Source organism: Podarcis raffonei, chromosome 10, assembly GCF_027172205.1.
Source record: "Podarcis raffonei isolate rPodRaf1 chromosome 10, rPodRaf1.pri, whole genome shotgun sequence".
NCBI lineage: Eukaryota > Metazoa > Chordata > Lepidosauria > Squamata > Lacertidae > Podarcis > Podarcis raffonei.
In genome coordinates this window covers 57,818,852-57,841,193 of record NC_070611.1, presented here as the reverse complement: position 1 = coordinate 57,841,193, position 22,342 = coordinate 57,818,852, and the positions used below count along the sequence as shown (strand labels likewise).

The 22,342-nt window shown below is 45.0% G+C and overlaps 1 protein-coding gene across 1 annotated transcript in view; it reads left to right on the top strand.

Moving 5' to 3' along the window:
- LOC128422738 (sodium- and chloride-dependent GABA transporter 1-like) overlaps window positions 1-22,342 on the top strand; it is a 40,244-nt gene that overhangs the window by 6,646 nt on the left and 11,256 nt on the right. Inside the window, exons 4-13 of the mRNA XM_053407160.1 lie at window positions 1,027-1,136; window positions 2,348-2,480; window positions 9,166-9,300; window positions 10,645-10,748; window positions 12,867-12,991; window positions 14,256-14,368; window positions 18,477-18,608; window positions 19,901-20,003; window positions 20,213-20,313; window positions 20,873-21,040. Of these exons, the coding sequence (XP_053263135.1) occupies window positions 1,027-1,136; window positions 2,348-2,480; window positions 9,166-9,300; window positions 10,645-10,748; window positions 12,867-12,991; window positions 14,256-14,368; window positions 18,477-18,608; window positions 19,901-20,003; window positions 20,213-20,313; window positions 20,873-21,040 (1,224 nt within the window). The remainder of the gene's footprint in view (window positions 1-1,026; window positions 1,137-2,347; window positions 2,481-9,165; window positions 9,301-10,644; window positions 10,749-12,866; window positions 12,992-14,255; window positions 14,369-18,476; window positions 18,609-19,900; window positions 20,004-20,212; window positions 20,314-20,872; window positions 21,041-22,342) is intronic.

The window sequence follows — 22,342 nt, the reverse complement described above, 5'->3', positions numbered from 1 at the left end:
CAGGTTACAGACTCTGCTAACCCAGAAATATTACCTCGGGTTAAGAACTTTGCTTCAGGATGAGAACAGAAATCGTGCGGCGGTGGCAGGAGACCCCACTAGCTAAAGTGGTGCTTCAGGTTAAGAACAGTTTCAGGTTAAGAACGGACCTCCAAAATGGATTAAGTATGTAACCAGAGGTACTACTGTAATGCAGTCACAGACCTGTTAAGAACGAAAGACTTAGTTGTAGTGTACATTGAGTTAAATATATGGCACATATAGAAAACAGGAAAGAGCAAAACAGTAACCATATTGACTTCTAGCACCTTATTTCTGAAGTATTTCAGGGGGGTGATGACCAGGGTTTGTTGGGTTCTTTCTCCACAACGCATTTCATGGCAGTGAAGCCATTCTGATCAACGTAAAAGGCTCCTTTGAAAGATGACTCTCCATGCAATCAATAGACATACAAAGCATCTGTGCTTATTGCGCCCTGGGATTCCACTTTATTTAGACACACAGCTGCTAAGAGGCTGTGTGTGTATCTTGGGCTTCTGTCCACTTTAGGGCTTTTGTTTGACTGTGTTCCACAAACACCGGTGAAACATCTTGCCAAAATATTTGTATTGTTGAGCCACTTCGGAGCCATATGTCGATAGTCCCCAGAGCAAACCAGACACCTGCAACTTCTGCTCTTGTCACTTAAATGCCGCCTAGTCATTTGTACGGATTACATTGTCGGGGCTTTGGAGGATTTCCAAAACAGAACTTTAGATCGGGACTTTGCCCTCTCTGGAGCCCAGAATGGGTAGTGACAGTTTTACAATGGAACAATAGCTTATATTACAGGAGAATCTCTTGCGCCTCTGTTTGCCCACCTGCCGCCTTCTCCTGAACCATTTTGCTGGCACACGCAGCAGGAAATTGGGTTGCCCAGCCATTGAAAACCTCAAGCCTCCTGTGCACCTGACAGCTGCACCCCCAGGCAGAAATTCAACAGATGAAGCTGACCTTCACCCTCTCTGCTGACCTTTCCCTACTCAGGACCTGCCATGGCAGAGCTGTGGAAATGCCTGGAACACAGACCAATGCTTTTCCAACTACTCCCTCAATGACACCACCAACCTGACCAGCGCTGTGACGGAGTTCTGGGAGTACGTCCCCAGCCTAAGTCAGGTTTTGCCATCATTGGGGTCATCTCATCAGTGCAGGGGCTGGGGTGAGAAGGAAGGAGGGAGGGATGAAAAGGGTGGTGGGACTTTCTCATTCACCTTCTGTAGAAGTACCCTTATGTTGTTCTTGTTGGTGTTGTTGTTGGCATCTGTCTGTCTTGGGAGACAATGGGAGAGTCCACCTTGAGGGGTGAAGTCAAGGTGTAGGAAGGTTACAGCACCTGCCCTTACACCACTCATATTTAAACACAGTATTTGTGTTGCGAAAAAGGAGGTGGGCATCAAAACACTGAATATAGACATTCTTGTTGTTGTTCTTAATATTTGGTTGGTGTTCTCCTTCACCACCCCAGACCTCTGCTTTGGTGTCCTGAGCTAACCTGTGCCTGAGCAGGATGGAACCCCCACCAGGAGCAAGGCATGGTCTTGTTCCTCATCCCTGGCCAGCAAGCGCAGGTGTCATGGATCTCACAGCTTTACCCCTCCCTCAATGTGGGTTGATGGGGACCAGCAAGCTTCCTGCCAACATACCTCCGCAATGGACAAGCACAGGGCAGAGTCATCTTGGGTATCTGCTCCATTGCACTGCCTGTATAGCACGGAGTTCCATCTTTGGTTTTTCTTTTACTTGACTGGCTAAGTGAAGGGCAAAAGAGAACCAGCACCCCTTCCAGGGGATCCCTAGACTGGCTTCTCCAAACCAGACTTGAAACTGGATTGAAATGGAACTAAGTTAAGCAGCAGCATCCAACATTGTCTGGGATTGAGAGGTTGTCTTTCTGTGCTCCCCTTGCTCTCTTCTGGACCAGGAAAAAAAGGTCTTTCATTGGCCCCCTAAATGAATCCTAAAGGCTGCTGTCACTTTTGTCCAGACAGTGTCCAAGTGTTCGATTTCTCCCCTTCATACCTCTTGGCATCCCATCTGACAGAGTTGGGTACATGTGAAACTAGACCCACTGAATTGTTTTCCCTCTCCCCTTAAAAAGAAAGCATGCCAGTTTGTCTTGGGTTAGCTCAGCCTGCTGTTGCCCCTGACTCTACCCACAGCTGGCTTCGTTTACCATTAGCTGCCCTTCCCACCATCCCCAATGGACATCAGTCACCATTGCAAATGACTCTCAGCCTCTGGGGAATCTAGTCATTCAGTCTCTCTGGATCTCAGTTGTTCTTATTTTCTCCCCGTTTTCTTGCAGGAGAAATATGCACCAAATCTCCGGAGGCCTGGGGGAACCGGGTAATATCCGCTGGCCTTTGGCTGGCACTCTGGCGTTGGCCTGGGTTCTGGTCTATTTCTCCATATGGAAAGGTGTTGAGTGGACCGGAAAGGTACTTCATGCTCATTGTGCTGTCCAATACTACTGTACCTTTGATTGCTGCATTCATTTCTTTATCTTGAAACTAAAATGTGCTCCAGGGTTTTTAAATATTTTTTATTTGCCTGAGTGCCTATAATGAAGGTCTCTACCTTAAATAGGTGTTAGTGCAATCCAGTTTTGACCTTAACCATCCCCAGCCACAGCCACAGCTTTAACAATGGTTACTTTTCCATATATATATGTCAGGGAACTGCCATCGGAGAAACAGGAGGTGAAAGGGCTCACAGAGGCTGAGAGAGACTTATCCGCTGAGGAGGGGACCAGCAGGGGGAGAGGAAGAGCTCCAAGGGAAAGTGAGTCGGAGGGAGGGCTCAGAGACACTTCCAGCGAAAATAGCGGGGAGGTTTCAGGACCTCCCATAGGGACACCCACTCCTCGCCGGAAACTGTCACGCCGAGAGTCCAGAAGACGCGTTTCCGTTAAGGAACTTTTATGCTGGAAGAAGTTCCGTAAACGCCCACTGTCCGATTCTACGAGCGACTGATGGAGCCATGCTTAAGGAGCTCCGTCACAGACAGAGGTTTGTGGACTTAGCCAAACTCTGAGGGACTAGGACTTTATGCACAAGCAGCTCATCATCCCATCACAGCAATCGGACAGTCCCTGAAAGCAGCTTGTGCAGAGAGGCATCATGAGCAACCCAGCCGGAACCGGGGGAGCAGGAGGAGCTGGAGAGGGTCCAAGCCTGGAAGAAAGGTACCGGGTGTTGGAGGTCCAGCTAGCGCTGCAAACGGCGAGGCTAGAGGAAAGGAGGGCGCAGGATGCAGAAAAGGCAAAAGGCGCCCCACTAGCAAGAAAGATGCCAGGATTGGTGCAGAAGTTTGGGGGGGACCCCAGGAACTATCAAGCCTTTAGGACAGAGATGCAGTATGCTCTCAATCTGCAGTTTGACGACTTTCCCGACGAGGCATCGCGAGTGGCGTTTGTGGTTGGCCATCTCGAAGGGGGGGGGTGAGAGACTGGGTTAGACCCCTGATGGCAGGGAATAGTGAAATGCTGAAGGACACGAGGAAGTTTTTTCGCGCCATGGATTTGATGTTTTCCAGCGAGATTGAGCAGGGACTGGTGCGCAGACAGTTGATGGCTTGTAAACAGGGGAGCCGATCGGTTCGTGAGTACTGGACTGAGTTTACCATGCTGATACATAAATTGGGGTGGGACCTATCGGCGGAACCCATTCAAATGCTTTTCGAAGAGGGGCTTTCTTTGGCGGTGAAAGACGAACTTTCCCGGGCGCCCAGGGCGGAATCTATGGACCAGCTGACCAAATCAGCGCTGACCATTAGAGCGTGCCAGGAGGCGAGAGCCTTGGAGAAGCGGGAAGGGAAAGGAGAGCGTTGGAGGGATTTCCGCATTCCAGAGATTCCGGAGCCAAATTTCCCGGCAGGAGAGCCGATGGAAATTGGAACAGCGCGCGCACGCGCAGTTTCAAATCCCAGTGAAGGGCGGAAGAAGGAGGGGAAGAGCACCAAGAAATGTTATCTCTGCCAGCAGCCAGGTCACTTTGCCAGAGTCTGCCCGCAAAGAAAGGAATGGCAAGGAATGGCGGGAGCTGTTGGGGGGAAGGAGGAGGGAGTCCAGGAGCAAGTAAAAGCCAACGCCTGGCTGCCACCGTCAGGGCACAGCAGCCAGGCCAAGGAGCAGTAAAAGTGCCCACGCCGGAACCTCCAAGACCAGCCCTAGTGATAGAGGTGTTGCTAGAGCTGGCAAACGGACACCCACTAAAGACAAAGGCGCTATTGGACTCAGGCAGCTCCTGTAATTTTATGAGTAAGGAGTTTGCAGCTGAACACCAGATACAGATACTCCCTTTAAGTAACCCCCTGCAGGTGACCACGATCGATGGGAGGGAGCTGTTGGGATGAGAAGTTAGCCTACAGACCGTCCCAATGGTTATGAGGGTGGCCAGGCACACCGAAAGGATAGCGTTCAATGTGGCCACCCTGGGAGGGGCTCCCGTTATTTTGGGAATGAGCTGGCTAGCGTTGCATGATCCGCTAGTGGGCTGGCATCAGAGAGTGGTCTCCTTTGGGTCAGCACATTGCCTGGAACACTGCAAAGAGGGAAAGGCGCCGGAAGGGGCAAAAGCCTTTCTAGCAGGGACGGAAGTAATGGACAAAGGGAAGGTGCCCAAACAATACGCTGACCTGAGCAATGTCTTCAGCGAAAGGGAAGCAGATAAACTACCACCGCATAGAGCCTTTGACTGCCAAATCAACCTGGTCCCTGGAGCCCAGCTCCCAGTGGGCAAGCTGTACGCCATGTCAGACAGGGAAATGCAGGAGTTAAGGGAGTTTATTGATAAAAACCTGAAGAGAGGCTTCATCAGAGAGTCCAGAGCGGTGGGGGGCAGCCCAGTGTTTTTTGTGGACAAAAAACACACGGATAAACCCAGACTTGTAGTGGACTTTAGAGCCTTGAATGCAGTGTCAGAACCAGTGGCTTTCCCCATGCCCAGAATTGATGACATTTTGACCAGGGTGAGGAAGGGAAAGATATTCACTAAACTGGACCTGAGAGGGGCATACAACCTGATACGGATAAGGAAAGGGGATGAATGGAAAACCACCATGTTCACCCCTTTGGGGGCTTTTGAATATTTAGTTATGCCCTTCAGATTACAAGGAGGCTCAGCATGTTTTCAATCGTTCATGAACCACGTCCTGGGACCTCTGCTCTACAAGAATTGCGTGGCCTTCCTAGATGACGTGTTGATATATTCAGAGAATGAGGAGCAGCATGTAAAGGATGTCAGGGAAGTGCTGAGCCAACTGCAAGCAAACCAGCTGTGGGTGAAATTGGAGAAGTGTCAGTTTCACACCAAGGAGGTGGAATTCCTGGGGTACCGCTTGTCGGACAAGGGATTAGCCATGGATCCAGGCAAGGTCCAGGCGGTGCTGGAATGGAAGACACCGAAAACGAAAAAGGATGTGCAAAGATTCTTAGGGTTTGGGAACTTTTACCGTAAGTTCATCAAGAACTTTGCCCACTTAACGGCTCCCATCACGGACTGTCTCAGCAGCAAGAAGAAATTTGTTTGGACGGCGGAGGCGGAGCAAGCATTTGAGGAATTGAAAAGGGCATTCGCTTCGGAAGAACAGCTCCTGCATGTGGATTTACAAAAACCAATGAGAGTGGAAACTGATGCATCAGACCGGGCGGTGGGGGCGGTGCTTCTTCAGCCGGGGAAGAATAAGTCGGAGTGGAGACCGTGTGCCTTCTTTTCGCGTAAGCTAAACAAATCCGAGAGGAACTACACCGTATATGACCGAGAACTACTCGCCATTCACGAAGCGTTCCGGAGATGGAGACATTTACTAATTGGTGCACAGCATAAGGTGCAAGTGTGCACGGACCACAAGAATTTGGAATATTGGAGAACGGCACGAGTGCTCAACCAACGACAAGTGAGGTGGGCCCAAGAGTTCTCCAAATTCCATTTTGAAATTTGCTATGTGCCAGGTCCAGAAAACGTCAGAGCGGACGCTCTCTCACGCAAACCTGAATATTTGGAGGGGGAGGGAGCACCTGAAAAGAGACATATCATCCCAGAGGACCGCTGGGTGTGTGGGGCGGCCTGGGTGGGGCAAAGGGAACTGGTAGAGGGAACGGTGAATGATGAATACGCCCAGAATAAGCTCAGAGGTTTAAGGAGAGAGGGAGAAGACCCCGGAGGTTTTGAAGAAAGAAACGGGGTATTGTATTACAAAGGGGCACTTTATATACCCAAAGGGGAATTGAGGGGGAGAGTACTCAAACAGCTGCACGACAACCCCACAGCGGGGCATTTTGGGCAACACAAGACCATGTGGTTGGTGACCAGGGAATTTTGGTGGCCCAAGGTGAGGGAGGATGTACGGGAGTATGTAAGAGGGTGTGACCAATGCCAGAGAGCCAAGGGAGAAAGGCGGGCGCCGGCGGGGTTATTAGAACCGTTACCCACACCAGAACGACCGTGGGAAGCGGTATCGATAGATTTTATGACTGATCTGCCGAAATCCCAGGGGAAAACCGCCATACTGGTCGTAGTAGACCTGTTAACTAAGATGGGCCACTTTGTAGCTTGCTCACATGCAATCACGGCGGAAGAGACAGCGAAATTGTTTGTAGAACATATTTTTAGGCTGCATGGCGCCCCCTTGAGGGTGGTCTCCGACAGAGGGAAACAGTTCACGTCCAGGTTCTGGAGGAAACTTATGAGCTTACTGCACGTAGAGGTCAATTTTTCAACTGCCAGGCACCCTGAGACCAATGGGCAGGCGGAGAGAGCAAACGGTATCCTCCAACAATACCTGAGGTGTTATGTCAATGACAGAGAGAACGATTGGGTCGAAAAGTTGGCGCTAGCGGAATTTGCCTACAATAATGCGGAGAATGTGTCCACCGGGATGAGCCCCTTTTTGGCTAATTATGGGTGCCACCCCAGGGCGTTTCCAGGGGGAGGAGGGGAGAGATGGAGTGTCCCGGCCGCCGAACATTTTGTAGAAGAAATGGAAGCGATCCATCGTCAACTCCAACTCAACTTAGAAAGGGCCAAAGAAGAATATAAGAGGCAGGCAGACAAGAGCAGAAGGGAAGGTGAAACCATTAGGGTGGGGAGTCAGGTCTGGCTGTCAACCCAAGGGTTGCCGTTCAAGGGGGGTTGCAAGAAATTGAGACCCAAAAGATTGGGACCATTTGAGGTCATTCAACAGGTCAACCCAGTGGCTTTCAGACTCCGGTTACCGAACCACATGAAACTGCACCCAGTATTCCACAGGTCATTACTGTCACCATATAGGGGGGAAGGTGAAGGGGTCTCCACACGGGGGCCAGTCTTAGAAGAAAGGGAAAGCAGCAACCATGTGGCGGAGATCATCGACTCCAGGTGGAAGGGTAATCAGGTGGAGTATTTGGTCGCGTGGGAAGGGTAACCGGAGTCGGAAAACACCTGGGTGACGACAGAGGAGGTCAGTGACGAGATCTTGATCGAAACTTTCCACCAAAGGTTCCCCAGGAAACCTCAGCCAGTAGCGAGGTTCCGGAGGGAGTACTTTGGCACCACCGACGAGGAGGAGGAACTGGAAGGATTCAGGGAATCGGAGTTGGAAGAAGGTACAGACTCCGATGAGGAGGCGTACTTAGAAACCGGAAACAGCAACCGGTGGAGGGAACTGTTCGAAACTTCGGAAGATGAGGGAGGTTCTTTCAGGGGTTTTGCTCCCTCGCCTCCCGCAGAGGAGGGAAGGGGAGGTGGTGAAGGGGGCCCTGGAGGGGAGGTGGATGTCAGGGAACTGCCATCGGAGAAACAGGAGGTGAAAGGGCTCACAGAGGCTGAGAGAGACTTATCCGCTGAGGAGGGGACCAGCAGGGGGAGAGGAAGAGCTCCAAGGGAAAGTGAGTCGGAGGGAGGGCTCAGAGACACTTCCAGCGAAAATAGCGGGGAGGTTTCAGGACCTCCCATAGGGACACCCACTCCTCGCCGGAAACTGTCACGCCGAGAGTCCAGAAGACGCGTTTCCGTTAAGGAACTTTTATGCTGGAAGAAGTTCCGTAAACGCCCACTGTCCGATTCTACGAGCGACTGATGGAGCCATGCTTAAGGAGCTCCGTTACAGACAGAGGTTTGTGGACTTAGCCAAACTCTGAGGGACTAGGACTTTATGCACAAGCAGCTCATCATCCCATCACTATATATATATATATATATATATATATATATATATATATATATATATAATCTCTAAGCAGTTTGCATTTTTTAATTGTCGTTATTGCATTTATACTGTGATAAAGTTACCTTAAAAACTGGATAGAATCAAGTTAAATACACAATACAATAGCAAACGTGAGCAGGGGTTTCTTGTTGGAACATTTTCCAACTCCCCTAAACTGAACAAGCTGAGGAGTTTTAAGACTAAATTTAAGCTTTTAAAATTGCCAAAGCAGAAATGGGGCACGTGTGGCTGTCCAGGGGTTGTTGGGTTCTAGTTCTGAGTTCTTAGCATGAGTCACTTTTTGAACCCGAGAGATTTGTGGCTTGATTTAATGACTGCTTGGCATGTTGTAAACGGATGTGAAATGAAGTTTCACAACCATTTTGAAACCTGGAAAATTTTAAGTAAGCTTTTGGTGATGAAATTTGAATACAAAATACAACATGCAAAATTTAGACACATGCAAACCAGCAAGGAAACAACAACAACAATTCCTTCTGTTGGAAATTTGCATCCTGATGCTAGCTGATGTTGAATGTCTGTTGCCAGAAACTGCCACATACCAACATCTACCTGCCAGATGTTATCAAATATTGACTGCCACTGTAAATCTGCTCTCTCAAAAAATTCAAATATTGCTATATATCAGATGTTGTCAAATATTTATTGTTACTGCAGGTCAGCTGCTGGGTATTATCACATGCTGAACACTGCATATTGAATACTGTCAAATATTCAACTGCCACTGTATGTTAGCAGGCAGTTTGCATCCCATAATTACTAACAACTGAATCTGCTTTAGAATCTGACGTCTGTATATTTCTTCCCCCATCCTAATTTTGAGATACCTTTTTGGAGTGTGGTGCGGGTAAACTAGATTCAGTTTTAACATTTAACAGCAGCTTCCAAAACCTTTCTCTCTGTTCTTCTTGCCTGTAGGTTGTCTACTTCTCCGCCACGTACCCTTACTTCATGCTCTTTATCCTGTTCTTTCGTGGAGTCACCTTGCCAGGAGCCAAGGAGGGAATCCTCTTTTACATCACGCCCGATTTCAGCAAACTCTCCAAGTCTGAGGTTTGTATTTTCATCTGATCCGTGCGACAGGGGAACTAATTACTGCTGCAGACAATAAACAGCCTGTTCTCCCGGCAAGTTCCTAGAATCTAAAATGGAAATAGGAATCGAATCATTTAGATCAATGTTTCCCAAAGAACGTCTTATAAATGCCCTGGTGCATCATGACACAGGACCACTTCTTGCTTGATATCTGTCATGTGGAGAATGCTGAAGATGTTGCCGCAGGCCAGCTGCTCCACCCCAACATCACAAAACAGACAATCCATTAACAAGGGACAGTGGTTGCCTTCTTACCCTGCTTGAGAGCTCACCAGAGGCTTCCGTTTAGCTCCTGTCGGAAACAAAATGTAGATCTTTGGGCCAGTCCCACAGAGCTCTTCTTATGTGGGAAGGAACACAGTGCAGTGGTAGAACATGTGCTTTTCATGAAGAAGGTCTAAGGGCCAATCCCTGCCCTGCTGGCATCTCCTATTAAAAATATCAGGTACATAACACTATGGGAATCTCCCACCCAAGTGTTAAACCATTGCTCTGCCTAAGAACATGAGATGAGCTTGCTGGATTCAGCATCCTGTTTTCACAGTGGCCCAACCAGATGCCTATGGGAAACCCACAAGCAGGAACGAAACACAAGATCATTGTCGCTTTCTGCAGTTTCCAGAAACTGGTATTTAGAAGCATTTTGCCTTCAATTGTGGAGGCGGAATATAGTCATCCAGGCTAGTAGCTTCTCCTCCATGAAATTGTTCCAGTGCTCCAAGTTGGTGGCCATCCCATGGGAGCCAGTTGCATAGTCTAAATCCACGCTTTGTGAATGAGTAATTTATTTTGTCTGCTTCCCAACGTACAGCTTCATTAGATGTTCCCTACCATTGGGACACGGGTGGCACAGAGCCTAGGACTTGCCAATCAGAAGGTCGGCGGTTCAAATCCCCACGACGGGGTGAGCTCCCATTGCTCAGTCCCAGCTCCTGCCAACCTAGCAGTTCGAAAGCACGTCAAAGTGCAAGTAGATAAATAGGTACTGCTCCGGCGGGAAGGTAAAATGGTGTTTCCGTGCGCTGCTCTGGTTCGCCAGAAGTGGCTTAATCATGCTGGCCACATGACGCGGAAGCCGTACGCCGGCTCCCTCGGCCAATAAAGCGAGATGAGTGCCGCAACCCCAGAGTCGGCCACAACCGGACCTAATGGTCAGGGGTCCCTTTACCTTTACCTTTACCATGGTACTATCTACACGCTGACAGGCAAGGACTCTCCAAGGTTCTAGACAATGGTACATCTAATCCCTTTCTAGACGATGTTCCTCTTGTAGGATTTTAAACCATCTTCTTCCTTTTGTAGGTCTGGATGGATGCAGCCACGCAGATCTTTTTTTCCTATGGTCTGGGGTTGGGGTCTCTGATTGCCTTGGGAAGCTATAACACATTTCACAACAACGTTTACAGGTTTGTCATGTATACATTTATGTTCAATAATAATTCCAACAATGCTTTTTCCAAAGCGTTTAATATCACATTTGCAGGTGTGGAAAGCACTTCACGTGAATTCATTCATTGCAATCCCAGCTGTTGTTTTTAATCCCATATTGTAGATGAGGCAGGGTGAGGGTAAAAGAAAGTAGTTTAGTCAAGGCCACCCTAGCCATCTCATGGTTGAGCTGAGATTTGAACCAAGGTTTATTTCCCCTGACTGTATTTCCTGACTGATGATCGTTCAGCGGCACACAATCTGCCCAACAGGGGCAGCAGACTGCTATATGAGAACATTCCCATATCAGTAAGTGGTTTAAAATTCATCACTATCACCGTTCTTGGTTCATTAGCAAAAGTTGTATAACAATTTCTATCTGGTCCTGTCTTCTCTGTGCCAGTCACTCCCAAACACTTAAGTTTTTCCCTGACACCATCTTTCCATTATGGGGAACCTTTCTCAGGGCCACTGAGCACCAGATGTTCCTTCAGATATGGGTTTAGACTGCCCTCTGCTTATTCATAGGTAATATGTTTCCCAGGAGAGGCTGAAGAGGCCTCAAACATTCACACGGAAAACCTCTTCAACCCAGTTTTCTCTTCTTAACCCATTAACGAGAAACCCAGGCCTTGCTTAGAAACCTCAAGCTGAATTTCAGGCGGTCCATCCATGAAGAAACAATTTGTGGTGGCAATCAAGCTGCTGCATAAACACCAAACTGGGCCTTCCTCTTTGCTCTCATTTGTTCTGCCATCTCACTCTGTCTTCTTTGTGCAATGCTCTTTTGTTATAATTTCTGCTTTTGAACTCATTTATTCATTCATCCCTTTGTTCTATATTTCATCATGTTCCAAAGTACTGGGGCAGATAACTTTCAGGGTATTCAAGTGGTGAGTTCCATGACAGGGTCTTTGCAGTAGTGGCTGCTATTATTATTATTATTATTATTATTATTATTATTATTATTATTAATTATTATTATTATTATTATTATTATTATTTATTATTATTATTATTATTGTTATTCTTATTCTTATTAGTTGTTGTTATTATTATTCCAGCAAGTTTTAAAATATATAAGTGTATTGCTGTAATAATTGTTCAGTTTATGACTTTATTGATTCATGATAGTTTTAGATTTTTATATCTGAGGGTCACTTGGCTTGTAAACTCAGAAAAGTGGGATAAAAATTACTGGAACTAAAATAGATAGATGATAGATGATAGATAGATAGATAGATAGATAGATAGATAGATAGATAGATAGATAGATGATAGAGAAAGAATTTCTGGAATCAGAATGCCCTAGAACAATGAAAACCATCCTCTCGGGTCTCAGACCAGTAAAAGGCAACATATTTTTTTTCATTAGAAAAAATGCCTTGATGTATTGAAGGACACTCCAAAGTTGATGTTCCATGGCTGAGATCACCTCTCTGTCTGCACCTTTGCTGCCTTATTGTGCTACATAGGCAGGAAACGTAATACTGCTAGTTCCTTGTCTACTTCAGAGGTTGTGATGGAACAGAGCAGTTTGAGCTGGGCTCTCTGATTGGTTGGCCTCAGACTGTTTATTGGGCTTTGTAGGTCCTTCTTCACCAGTCCTCTCTCAACCTGCACTGCATTCTGATTTGCTACTGGGCCAAATTCAAGTTTCTGCTTTTGACCTACATAGTTTGGGATCTAACAGTCCACCACCTCCTGTGCATGGCTGCCTGCATGCGAACATTATCTACAGTTCCACCATTTGGTGAAGACATGAGAGTGGATATTCTTACTAGAGGTACCTAGATTGTAGAACTTCCTCCTGAAAGTGGTTGGCTCCCTCTCTTTTATGTTTTAGGAGCACCTCAGACTTTTCTATTCCATCCTGCCTTTAATCTATTTTAACCAGCTGAAGTGGCAGTGTAAACTGGCCCATTTCCCTCATGCCCTCAGGCGGCTGTTTTAACGATTTGACTTATATTGTGCTTGGTTTCATCTCATTATTTTTATTGCATTTTTGTGTTTTAATCCAGAAGCCACCCTAAGGCTGAAAAGCAATGCAGAAAATACATACATATATTTTCTCCCTCTCTCTTCTCCCCCTCCAGAGACTCCATAATTGTTTGTGGCATAAATTCTTCAACAAGCATATTTGCAGGATTTGTTATTTTCTCCATCGTCGGCTTCATGGCCCACATCACCAAGAAGTCAATAGCTGAATTGGCATCCTCAGGTACAATCTCTTCAATAGGGAATGTGAGCCGGTATAGTCAAGGAGCATAAGTTTGGCAGCACTGTGGAAACAAACTAAACATCAGGCATTTCTATAAAAAATGGACTATTTTGTGGGGTAATGGCTGCAGTTGTTCTTTGCTGAAGGAAAGGCACATGAGGCATCAGTGGTGGCTGTTGGTTCCCATTGGGACTGATGGGATGGAAGGAACTGAGATGGGTAGTCTGTTAAGGGCAGACTGAGGTTGGTGAAGCGGTGCTCCATTTGCCATCATGGACCATCTTGCACCATAATACGCATGTTCAGAGGTACTTCATTGTATAATATTTATACCTGTTAATCAGGCACAATCTTGGTGGAGCTCCAAGATTCACATCCCTGCAAGAGTTTTTTTATCATCATTTGCTTGCAAAAATGAACTTCTTGGATGAAATGCAGCTGCATTTGTATTTATTTATTATTTGTACTTACACCAGATGATCCCATAGCAAATTACAAAGATGTTATTACAAAAAGGGTTCCTCCATTTCCCTGGCACTGAGACGGATGCAATAAGGGCCATCTTTTCTTCATATACTGTCAGATAGCATATCTACTTTGACAAGAACCCTACTTAGCCATTGATTCACAATTGGTATTGTCAGCTTTCTTGACACCTGGTTAATCTAATATTGGCAGCGATCAAAGAGTTTACAACAGGGGTAGGCAACCTAAGGCCCATGGACCGGATACGGCCCAATCCCCTTCTCAATCCGGCCCGTGGACGGTCTGGGAATCAGCATGGTTTTTACATGAGTAGATTGTGTCCTTTTATTTAAAATGCATCTCTGGGTTATTTGTGGGGTATAGGAATTCGTTCATTTCCCCCCTCAAAATATAGTCTGGCCCACCACAAGGTCTGAGGGACGGTGGACCGGCCCATGGCTGAAAAAGGTTGCTGACCCCTGGTTTACAACATGAAATGTTTATCGAAGATTGAATCCCATCAGTCCAAATCTTAAAGAGAGCCCAAATTAAGATTAAGCCCAAGTATCTGATCTGTTACTTCCAGATGTTGTTGCCAGTATCCCTGCTCCAAGCGACAATTCCATCTCACACCACTGAACCTTTTGGCAGAAGGGAAAATGCTTGTGGAAAGTACAACTGACCATAACTCAGTAACCGCTTAAGAGATGCAATAACATGCTCACCCTGCTGTGACTTGTGTCTAAATCATATCACAAAATAAAACTATAACCATTCATTGTGTCCTTGGTGGCTACAGGTCCAGGATTGGCTTTCCTTGCCTACCCGCAGGTCGTCACGCAGCTGCCCATGTCTCCTCTCTGGTCGATCCTCTTCTTTTCAATGCTAATGATGCTTGGCCTTGACAGCCAGGTAAGGATAACCCGTTAAAAAATAACATCATGTATGGCTGTGCAGTAAGAAGAGCCCTGCTGGATCAGATTAAAGGCCTCTCTGGTTCAGCATCCTTTTCTCGCAGAGGCCATCTGGGTGCCTCTGAGAAGCCCACAAGCAGGTCATGAGTGCAATAGCACCCTCCTGCAACTATGTGAACAGAGGCATGGTGCCTCTGATCCTGGAGTAGCCTTCTATTCCATGGACTTGTCTTATGCCATCTAAGTTGGTGGCCATCACCACTGTTTTTACAGGTGGAAGTTCTGTAGCAACAGACTGTACTAATTCCCCTCCCTTCTCTATAATCACCCCCTTCTTAGCAGGGTTGACATAAACTGGTGTAGCAAGAGATACAGTGGTAACTCAGGTTAAGAACTTAATTTATTCTGGAGGTCCTTTCTTAACCTGAAACTGTTCTTAACCTGAGGTACCACTTTAGCTAATGGGGCCTCCTGCTGCTGCCCTGCCACCGCTGCGCGATTTCTGTTCTCATCCTGAAGCAAAGTTCTTAACCTGAAGCACTATTTCTGGGTTAGTGGAGTCTGTAACCTGAAGCATCTGTAACCCGAGGTACCACTGTAATTAAAAGAAAATACAATGGGAAGTTAATAATTTTTTATAAATGGGATATGCAATAGTAAAAAAGATATAGACTAAGTAATCACAGAAAGGAGGGGAAGGAAGTTGAAGACAACACAATGTAAAGATTGTTTTTCTGTTTAAATTTATGTAAAATGAGAAAATGGAAGAATAAAATATGGGGGGGGGGAATCTTCCCCTTTGCATGGGTCAAGCTCCTTTGGCCCACAGGGTCTTCTGGTCAGAATCCACAAGCTTCCGATCCCAAGGACCTGCCTCCCTTATCATGAATCTTTGATCGGCAACAGCCCACCTCTGTACTTCTGCTGCTAATTCCCATGCCATCTCATCCCATTGCTGAACCCTTATATTTAGGATCTTTCTCCTAAATTTGCTCGCCTGAAATTCGAGCTCCAGTGCTTTGATGACAAATAAAATAAATAAGCAATGCAAAATCAGTGAGGCCTTCATAGTTGCTTATGTACCTGAAATGTAAGTGCATGATAACTCTCCATTCTTGCTCTGGACAGGAACTCATTTTTTTTCAATGACAGGCTAAGATTGAGTTCTCTAGAGATGAGGGCTGGAGGCATGAAATTGGTGCTTCCTTTGGAATCTACCACCTCAAGCTACTGCTTCACATAGCTTTGTGGTGAGATTATTCGCCCTGTATAAACTGTGAATCAATCAACCCTAGACACCAACTAGAAATATAAAATATAATAATGTAGCTGCATCTCAGAACCTATCTACACATGCAGCAGAACCATGTGATGCAACTTCTCCTGGGCTGTACAATTCACACTGCAGGTGAGGCAGGGGGATAAACTCCTTTTGTCAAATGTTCTGCTGTGAGGAGGGGGGGAATCCTTGTATATAGAAAATTACCTGTTTTAGCTAACTTGCAACTCTTCTCCTCCACATTCTAATTTTATAGGCAGTTTGAATGATTAAATGGGGTAGGCTTTTGCGGTGTGTATAGTAGCAGCTATTATGGAATCCATGACAAATTGATTGGCTTTCAATTTTATATTGTATCCCAGCCTTTTAAGAGAAGTGTGTGTGTGTGTGTGTGTGTGTGTGTGTGTGTGTGTGTGTCCTTGCTTTCACACAAACTCCATTTCTTTTCCATATATTGTGTTGGCTATTTATAATTTAATACTCCTAGGAGCTGCAGTTGTAGCTGAATTTGACCCAGTTCATAATTTAGAGACCTTTTAAAAATGACGCAAATGCTAACTGAACAGCTACTTTAATTCATTATATATATTTTTTATTCCACTAAATACCATTTTTCTTAAAGCATTTAATTTTACATGATTTTATCGAGTGCTGCTTGTTTCCCCAAGGTGCCTCTTGGATTCTTTTAAAGTGACAGCTCTCGCTAAGCTCTCAAACACTTCTAAAATTAATGACTTTTCGTGTTGCTTCTTAATCAGTTTGCACACAGAAGTGGCCCACAGGGTTGCGGCGTTCAAGAGTCCTTTTGAAGAGTGACATCTGAGAGCTGTCTGGAGTTGCCCCCTCTCAACCAGGCCCATTAGTATTACATATGTCATGACAAAGGCTTACCCCTGAAGCCTTTCAGGTTAAGAATTTAGGGGGGGGTGTTCCTCAGACAAACAGCTTGCCAATCAAACAACGGGTGGGGGCAAATGAAGCATTGTTGCAAAAATTATTTGTTCATATAGCAAGCATGGAAGTGAAATGAAATTAATGCCATCTTCTCTGTGGATTGCACATCTGTTGTTGGTAAAACACAGACACACCATATGGGAAAATCCTCAGTTTAAATGGAGAGCCCCTTCTCTGTGTCTTATGTAAGTTGAAGGCACAGTTGGTGGCAACAAGCAACAGGGCCTTCTCAGTGTCTGCCCCAATACAGTGCCCTGTGAAGTATGGATGGTCTCTCCTCTGGCTGTCTTTTACCAATTGGGAAATACATTTTTATTCTGTCATATTTTACCTGTGTTCTTTGCCTTTATTGGTTGCTATCCAACTAAGGGCTCATTCAGACTTCTGTTTGTTCCATGACTGAAAATCTGAGAGATTTTAGTTTTGTTCCATTGCATTCCCTGGGAAAATCTGCTATGTACTGCTGAATCAGAAGGAACGTTTTCTGCAGATAGATGTTGGTGTGTTTGATAAAAGGGGAAGTGTAGGTAAAATAAAAGGAGAATTTCCTGGATGTCTAGGTTCAGTTTTGGGACAAGTACTCTCTGGTGACAGAGCCCCAGCAGAGATTTAAAATTACAAAACATGCAACAAAGTAAGCATGGAAATATAGGTGGTTAAATATAGGTGGTAACCTACATTTTGTAGGTTAAAAATGGTTTACTTACAAACTGTTCAAATGTCAGATTCATGTGCTTTCCCATACAGCAGCAAGAAAAGACAGGCAGTATAACTTAGGTTCCAAAATGGTAAAAATTTCTAAATTATTTGTATAGAAACACAAAAACAACTTTCTTTAAGCCATACAGTCTAAGCTTGGAGCATCCATCTTAGATTTCCTTATTGGTAATGGTGGAACCGGAGAGAACAAAGTATTTGGTGACCCTCCCACGGTGAGGGGAAGTGACCTAGCTAAGCCTGGCAGGACAGTTTATTCTGTGGTCTTAACCCCTTCATGCTTCAATTAGACCTTAGCATGTTGGCTATACGAGGCTAATTTATCTCACAGACATTTTGTTCCAATTCGGCAGTAAAAGTAGATTTTCCCAGAGAAAGCGGTGGGACAAAACTAAAGCTTCTTGGGCCTGTGACTAGAAATCATGTGACAGTGTGGATGAACCCCAAGTTAGAGCAGACCCACTGAAATCAATGAAGTTACTGGAGCCTATTGAGTTCAATGGGTCTGCTCTGTGCACGACTAACATTGGATGTCACCACTGTATTTTTAATGTTGCGTATTTAAAAAAATTATTGTATTTATAATACATTTATATATATATATTTTAAGACAATGTGATTTTAAAATTCTTATAGGCTTGCCCTGAGTGGTGCAAAGATGCTAGAAGTGTAGGGTAGAAATCTCCATATAAGTAAATAAAAATAAAATGCAGGTTTCCTAAATTCTCCTCATTCAAATTATAGTTTGCTATTTTTTAAATTAAATTTGTATACCACCCTTCATTTGTAGATCTCACGGTGGTTCACAACATAAAAATACAAGATATAAACACAAAATAGGCAATAAAAGCAAGAATAAAAATACCCCACCAAACAATAACCCCCTCCCTCTCTGCCCTGGGTGTGTAACAATGGTTTGCCTTAAACCAGGAAGCAAGGAAGGGAATTGCCATGAACATGTAATGGAAGGAGAAAGGAAGGGGAGCATAAAAAATTTGTGGCCCTTTGAACGCTTTTTCTAATAGCATCAAACCACGGTTTGATGTTATGTCTGAACCAAGCTACTGTGTGGATTCAAAGGCCGATGTGGAAAGCTAAGGAGATACAGATTCAACAAGGAGGTTGCTGATGTATTCCTATTAATTTCTTCCTGCAGTTTTGCACGGTGGAAGGCTTCATCACAGCCCTGATGGATGAGTTTCCACATGTGCTGAGAGCAAGGAAGAAAATCTTTATTGCAGTGGTGTGTTTCATCTCTTACCTCATTGGATTCTCCAACATCACCCAGGTATTAAAAACGGTGCATACCCTTTTACTATTAGATGCTGATGATCTCTTAGTTTCAGTACTTATTCAGGTGTGCACCCAATATTCTAAGTCTCTTCTATTCAAGGCCCAAACAAAGTAGGGAGCTCTAAGTAGGCAACTGTTATCCATTTCAAGTCAAGAGTGATCCTTCTGTTCTGGAGCTTTTGCTTGAATAGCATCTGGTGGCTCCTGTTCTTTGACTCTTGGATGGGGACAGAGTGTGCTTTCATCATTGCTTCTACATAGGGTCCCACAGCACCAGGCAGACAGAGCACAGTGCTCTTTCTGGCAGGGAGAAGGAGATGAAGCTCTCTGCTGGTATCCTTTCTTTGGTAAATGGTAGGGTCAGGTTGGTCTCCCACTTGCTTCAAAGTTACTCCTGGGAGGCCTCCCAGTGCAGTGCAATGGAGAAAACAGAGAGAGGAAGAGAAAGTCAAAGGTCATAAGGGATTGATTGGGACAACTGCAGTTACAGCAACATATAAAGCTACAATTGGAAAGGAGGGTTGAGGGGTTGAGCCAAAGAGTGGGTATGTAGCTTTCCATCCCAGTAAATACTGTAATCATGTAGAAAAAGCTGGAAAAGAGAAGTCCATAGCCAATGTCTGTAAAAGAGTAGACATGGGCCTTTTCTTCAGGCTAGTGGGCAGCCCTATAATCTCACTACCCTGGTCAAGCTACCATCCCAGAGGTCTTTGTGGAAATCCATGATGACTGGAATAAAACTGGAAGATACCAGAAATGTGTGGTTGCATTGCATGGGTTTCATTTTTTCCAGACAAAATGGCATGTCTAGGGAGAGCCCACATCAAGGATCAAGACCATGCCATAGAAGGAGTGAGGGATTCCACCCTTTCTTCCCCATAGCATGCTTCTGCGGGTGTAGGGCAGTATGCAAATTTTAGTAATAATAATAATAATAATAATAATAATAATAATAATAATAATAATAAATTAGAAGCTTGGGGATGGGTTTTCATCAAGATCATGGCAAGGGAGTCAATGTTGGGGGCATCCTTCTCACATGGTGACGTCCAAGCCCTAATTGCTCTCCTATTTTGCAATACAAGCCTAGTATTTCTATTTTTAAAGAAATGAAAGAAAAACATGCACAACTTCTGTCCTGCAATGTTGTTCTTAACTGTCAAACCTGCACATGAGACAGTATTGCGAAGCTCCAGGCAAAAACCTCCCTTCAAATGAAATTCTTATAATTTCATTTGCTTTGCTTGCTCTCTAAGTGCATTAAGGGCTCATATTGTGTCCCCACAGGGTGGCATCTATGTTTTCAAGCTGTTTGATTATTACTCAGCCAGTGGCATGTGCCTGCTCTTCCTTGTCTTCTTCGAGACCATCTCCATCTCTTGGTGTTATGGTAAGTAAGTTGGCCCCTGTTTGCAAACTCCATCAGGGTCAGGATTGGGTTTCCATGGCACTTTGTGCTGGGCCAGCTTGTTCACCTGACTGTCTGTCTGCTCACACAATTTCTGTACCACCAAAAGTGGCAACAATCACCTTAGGGATTCATCTGAATCCAAAGTACACCTCTCCTTCCATCCGCTTAACAGATATTTCTGATTTCAGGTGTGAATAGATTTTACGGTAACATTGAAGAGATGATTGGTTATAAGCCCTGTGGATGGTGGAAGCTCTGCTGGGCCTTCTTCACTCCACTTGTCTGCTTGGTAAGATGGTCAAACCTAAGAATCTCATTTCCAGGTCTGTGGTCTCTTTTTAAAGGGCCAAACTAGACAAGATAGTAAGTGTCGGTGTCAATAGTCCTTCATTTGTGTTTCCTTTTAAAACAACAACAGCTGCAGCAGTGATTGAACTGGCTAAGAACTATGGGGTGTGGGAAGGGGGCCTTAGCCTTTAGATAGAGCTAGTTTGTCTACATCTGAAATGTGACTACTAATATTCTTATCCTCTGTGAACTTGTTTAATGAACTGCACAAGTTACACTGAAAGGAGATTGTATGGGTGCTATTACACAGCCACCCCTGGGGCGTGTTAAGAGTAGCTCCCTGGGCTGAGGGCAGAGGAGAAGTCATCTATGGAGAGTCTAGACCAGTTTTTGCTACGTTGGTGCCCTTTAGACATTTTGGACTACCTCTGATGACAGTTGTAGTTCAAAACATCAGGTTGGCATAGTCTGGTCTAGAAGAAAGGTCAGCATCCTCAAACAAATCTGTTGCTTTCTGTGCTGTTGCTGAGCTGCAACATTTTCTTCTTCTCTTTGTTCAGGGCGTTTTCTTCTTCAGTGTGTTTGAAATGACTCCCCTGAGTCTAGGGAAATACGTTTATCCTGCTTGGGGCCAAGGGATTGGCTGGACCATGGCTTTGTCATCTATGATCTTGATCCCAGGATATATGCTGTACTTCTTCTTCACTACAAAGGGAACGATCCAACAGGTAAGGGCAAATTGTATCGCCACTTTCCTTGGTGTTGAGTGGAGACTTCATTGGAGCAAAACAAACAAACAAACAGCCATTTCACCACAGCAGTGACTCAGGTGCAGAGACACGCCACCAGCAAGCTCCGCATGATGTATTTGTTGTTGGACAGTATGGAAATGCTATCTGTCTATTTATGGGCTTTATGTGCTCCCTTTCTGTCAAACACATGCCTTTCAAGGAGGTTGAGCAAAATAGCATAAACACATTTTCAAAAAAACAAAACAACCATTGCAAAACAAAAGCAAAAAGCAGGATAAAAGCATTTATTTATTCTTAAAAGCAGCAATTAAGAAATCCAGCAGAAACACTAAGCCCAAACCACAGAGCAAACCAGGGAAACAAGGACATCAAATCTGGAAGCGTAGTGTAATAAATAACAATGAAAGCAGCAGCCATGAACTTCCAGAAGCTCTGCCTGAACAGGACAGACTTTGCCTGGCATGCAGAGCAAGAATGGGGGACCTGTGGCCATCAAGATGTTTTTGGAATCTGACTTCCATCGTCCCTGACTTCTGCCCATGCTGCCTGGGGCTCATGAAAGTCCAATGTCATCTGGAGGGTCATAGGTCCTCATTCCCAGCCTAAAGGATCATAATGAAAGTGTCAGGCAGATCTCTTTGGGGAGGGAGTTCCATAGTTGGAGTACAACCCCAGAAAAGGCCCTCTCACAGGTAGCTAGACACTTGACTTTTGCAGACAACAGCAACTGAACTCAACTTCAATGAGTTCATTTGTGCAGCAGATTCATATTGGAACAAATTGACTTTAGGTTTCTACTGTTCTTTCTCAGCTTTCAAAGAGCTCCCCATTGATTGTGATATTACAGTGATAATAATGTCTCTGAAATATTTACAACCCTTTAAGGTAGATCAATATTAATGTACACGTATTGCAGATAGCGTGGTTGGTACGAAATAATAAGGTTATTGTGTGAGTTCACAGTGAGAGTGAGAATTGATCTTAAGATTTGTTGTTAGAACAACAACTTTCAGCCATTATCTTACACTAGCTTTTGCAGCCGAGAAAGTTCAGATAAACATGTGCTGATAATGCAGCATGGCTCTTTAGACTCAGACCTTCTCAGACACATTTTATCCTCATCATCTATCATCCCTCTTCATATCCTCAAAGCTATTCTTTAAGCTTCTTTCTGATTTTGGCAAAGACCTTCCGTTATCCAATAGAAAGCCCTTCCTTCTTGGAGGATTAAGTGGCTCAGGGGATTGTATGTGTTATGAATGTCTGACCTTTAGGCTA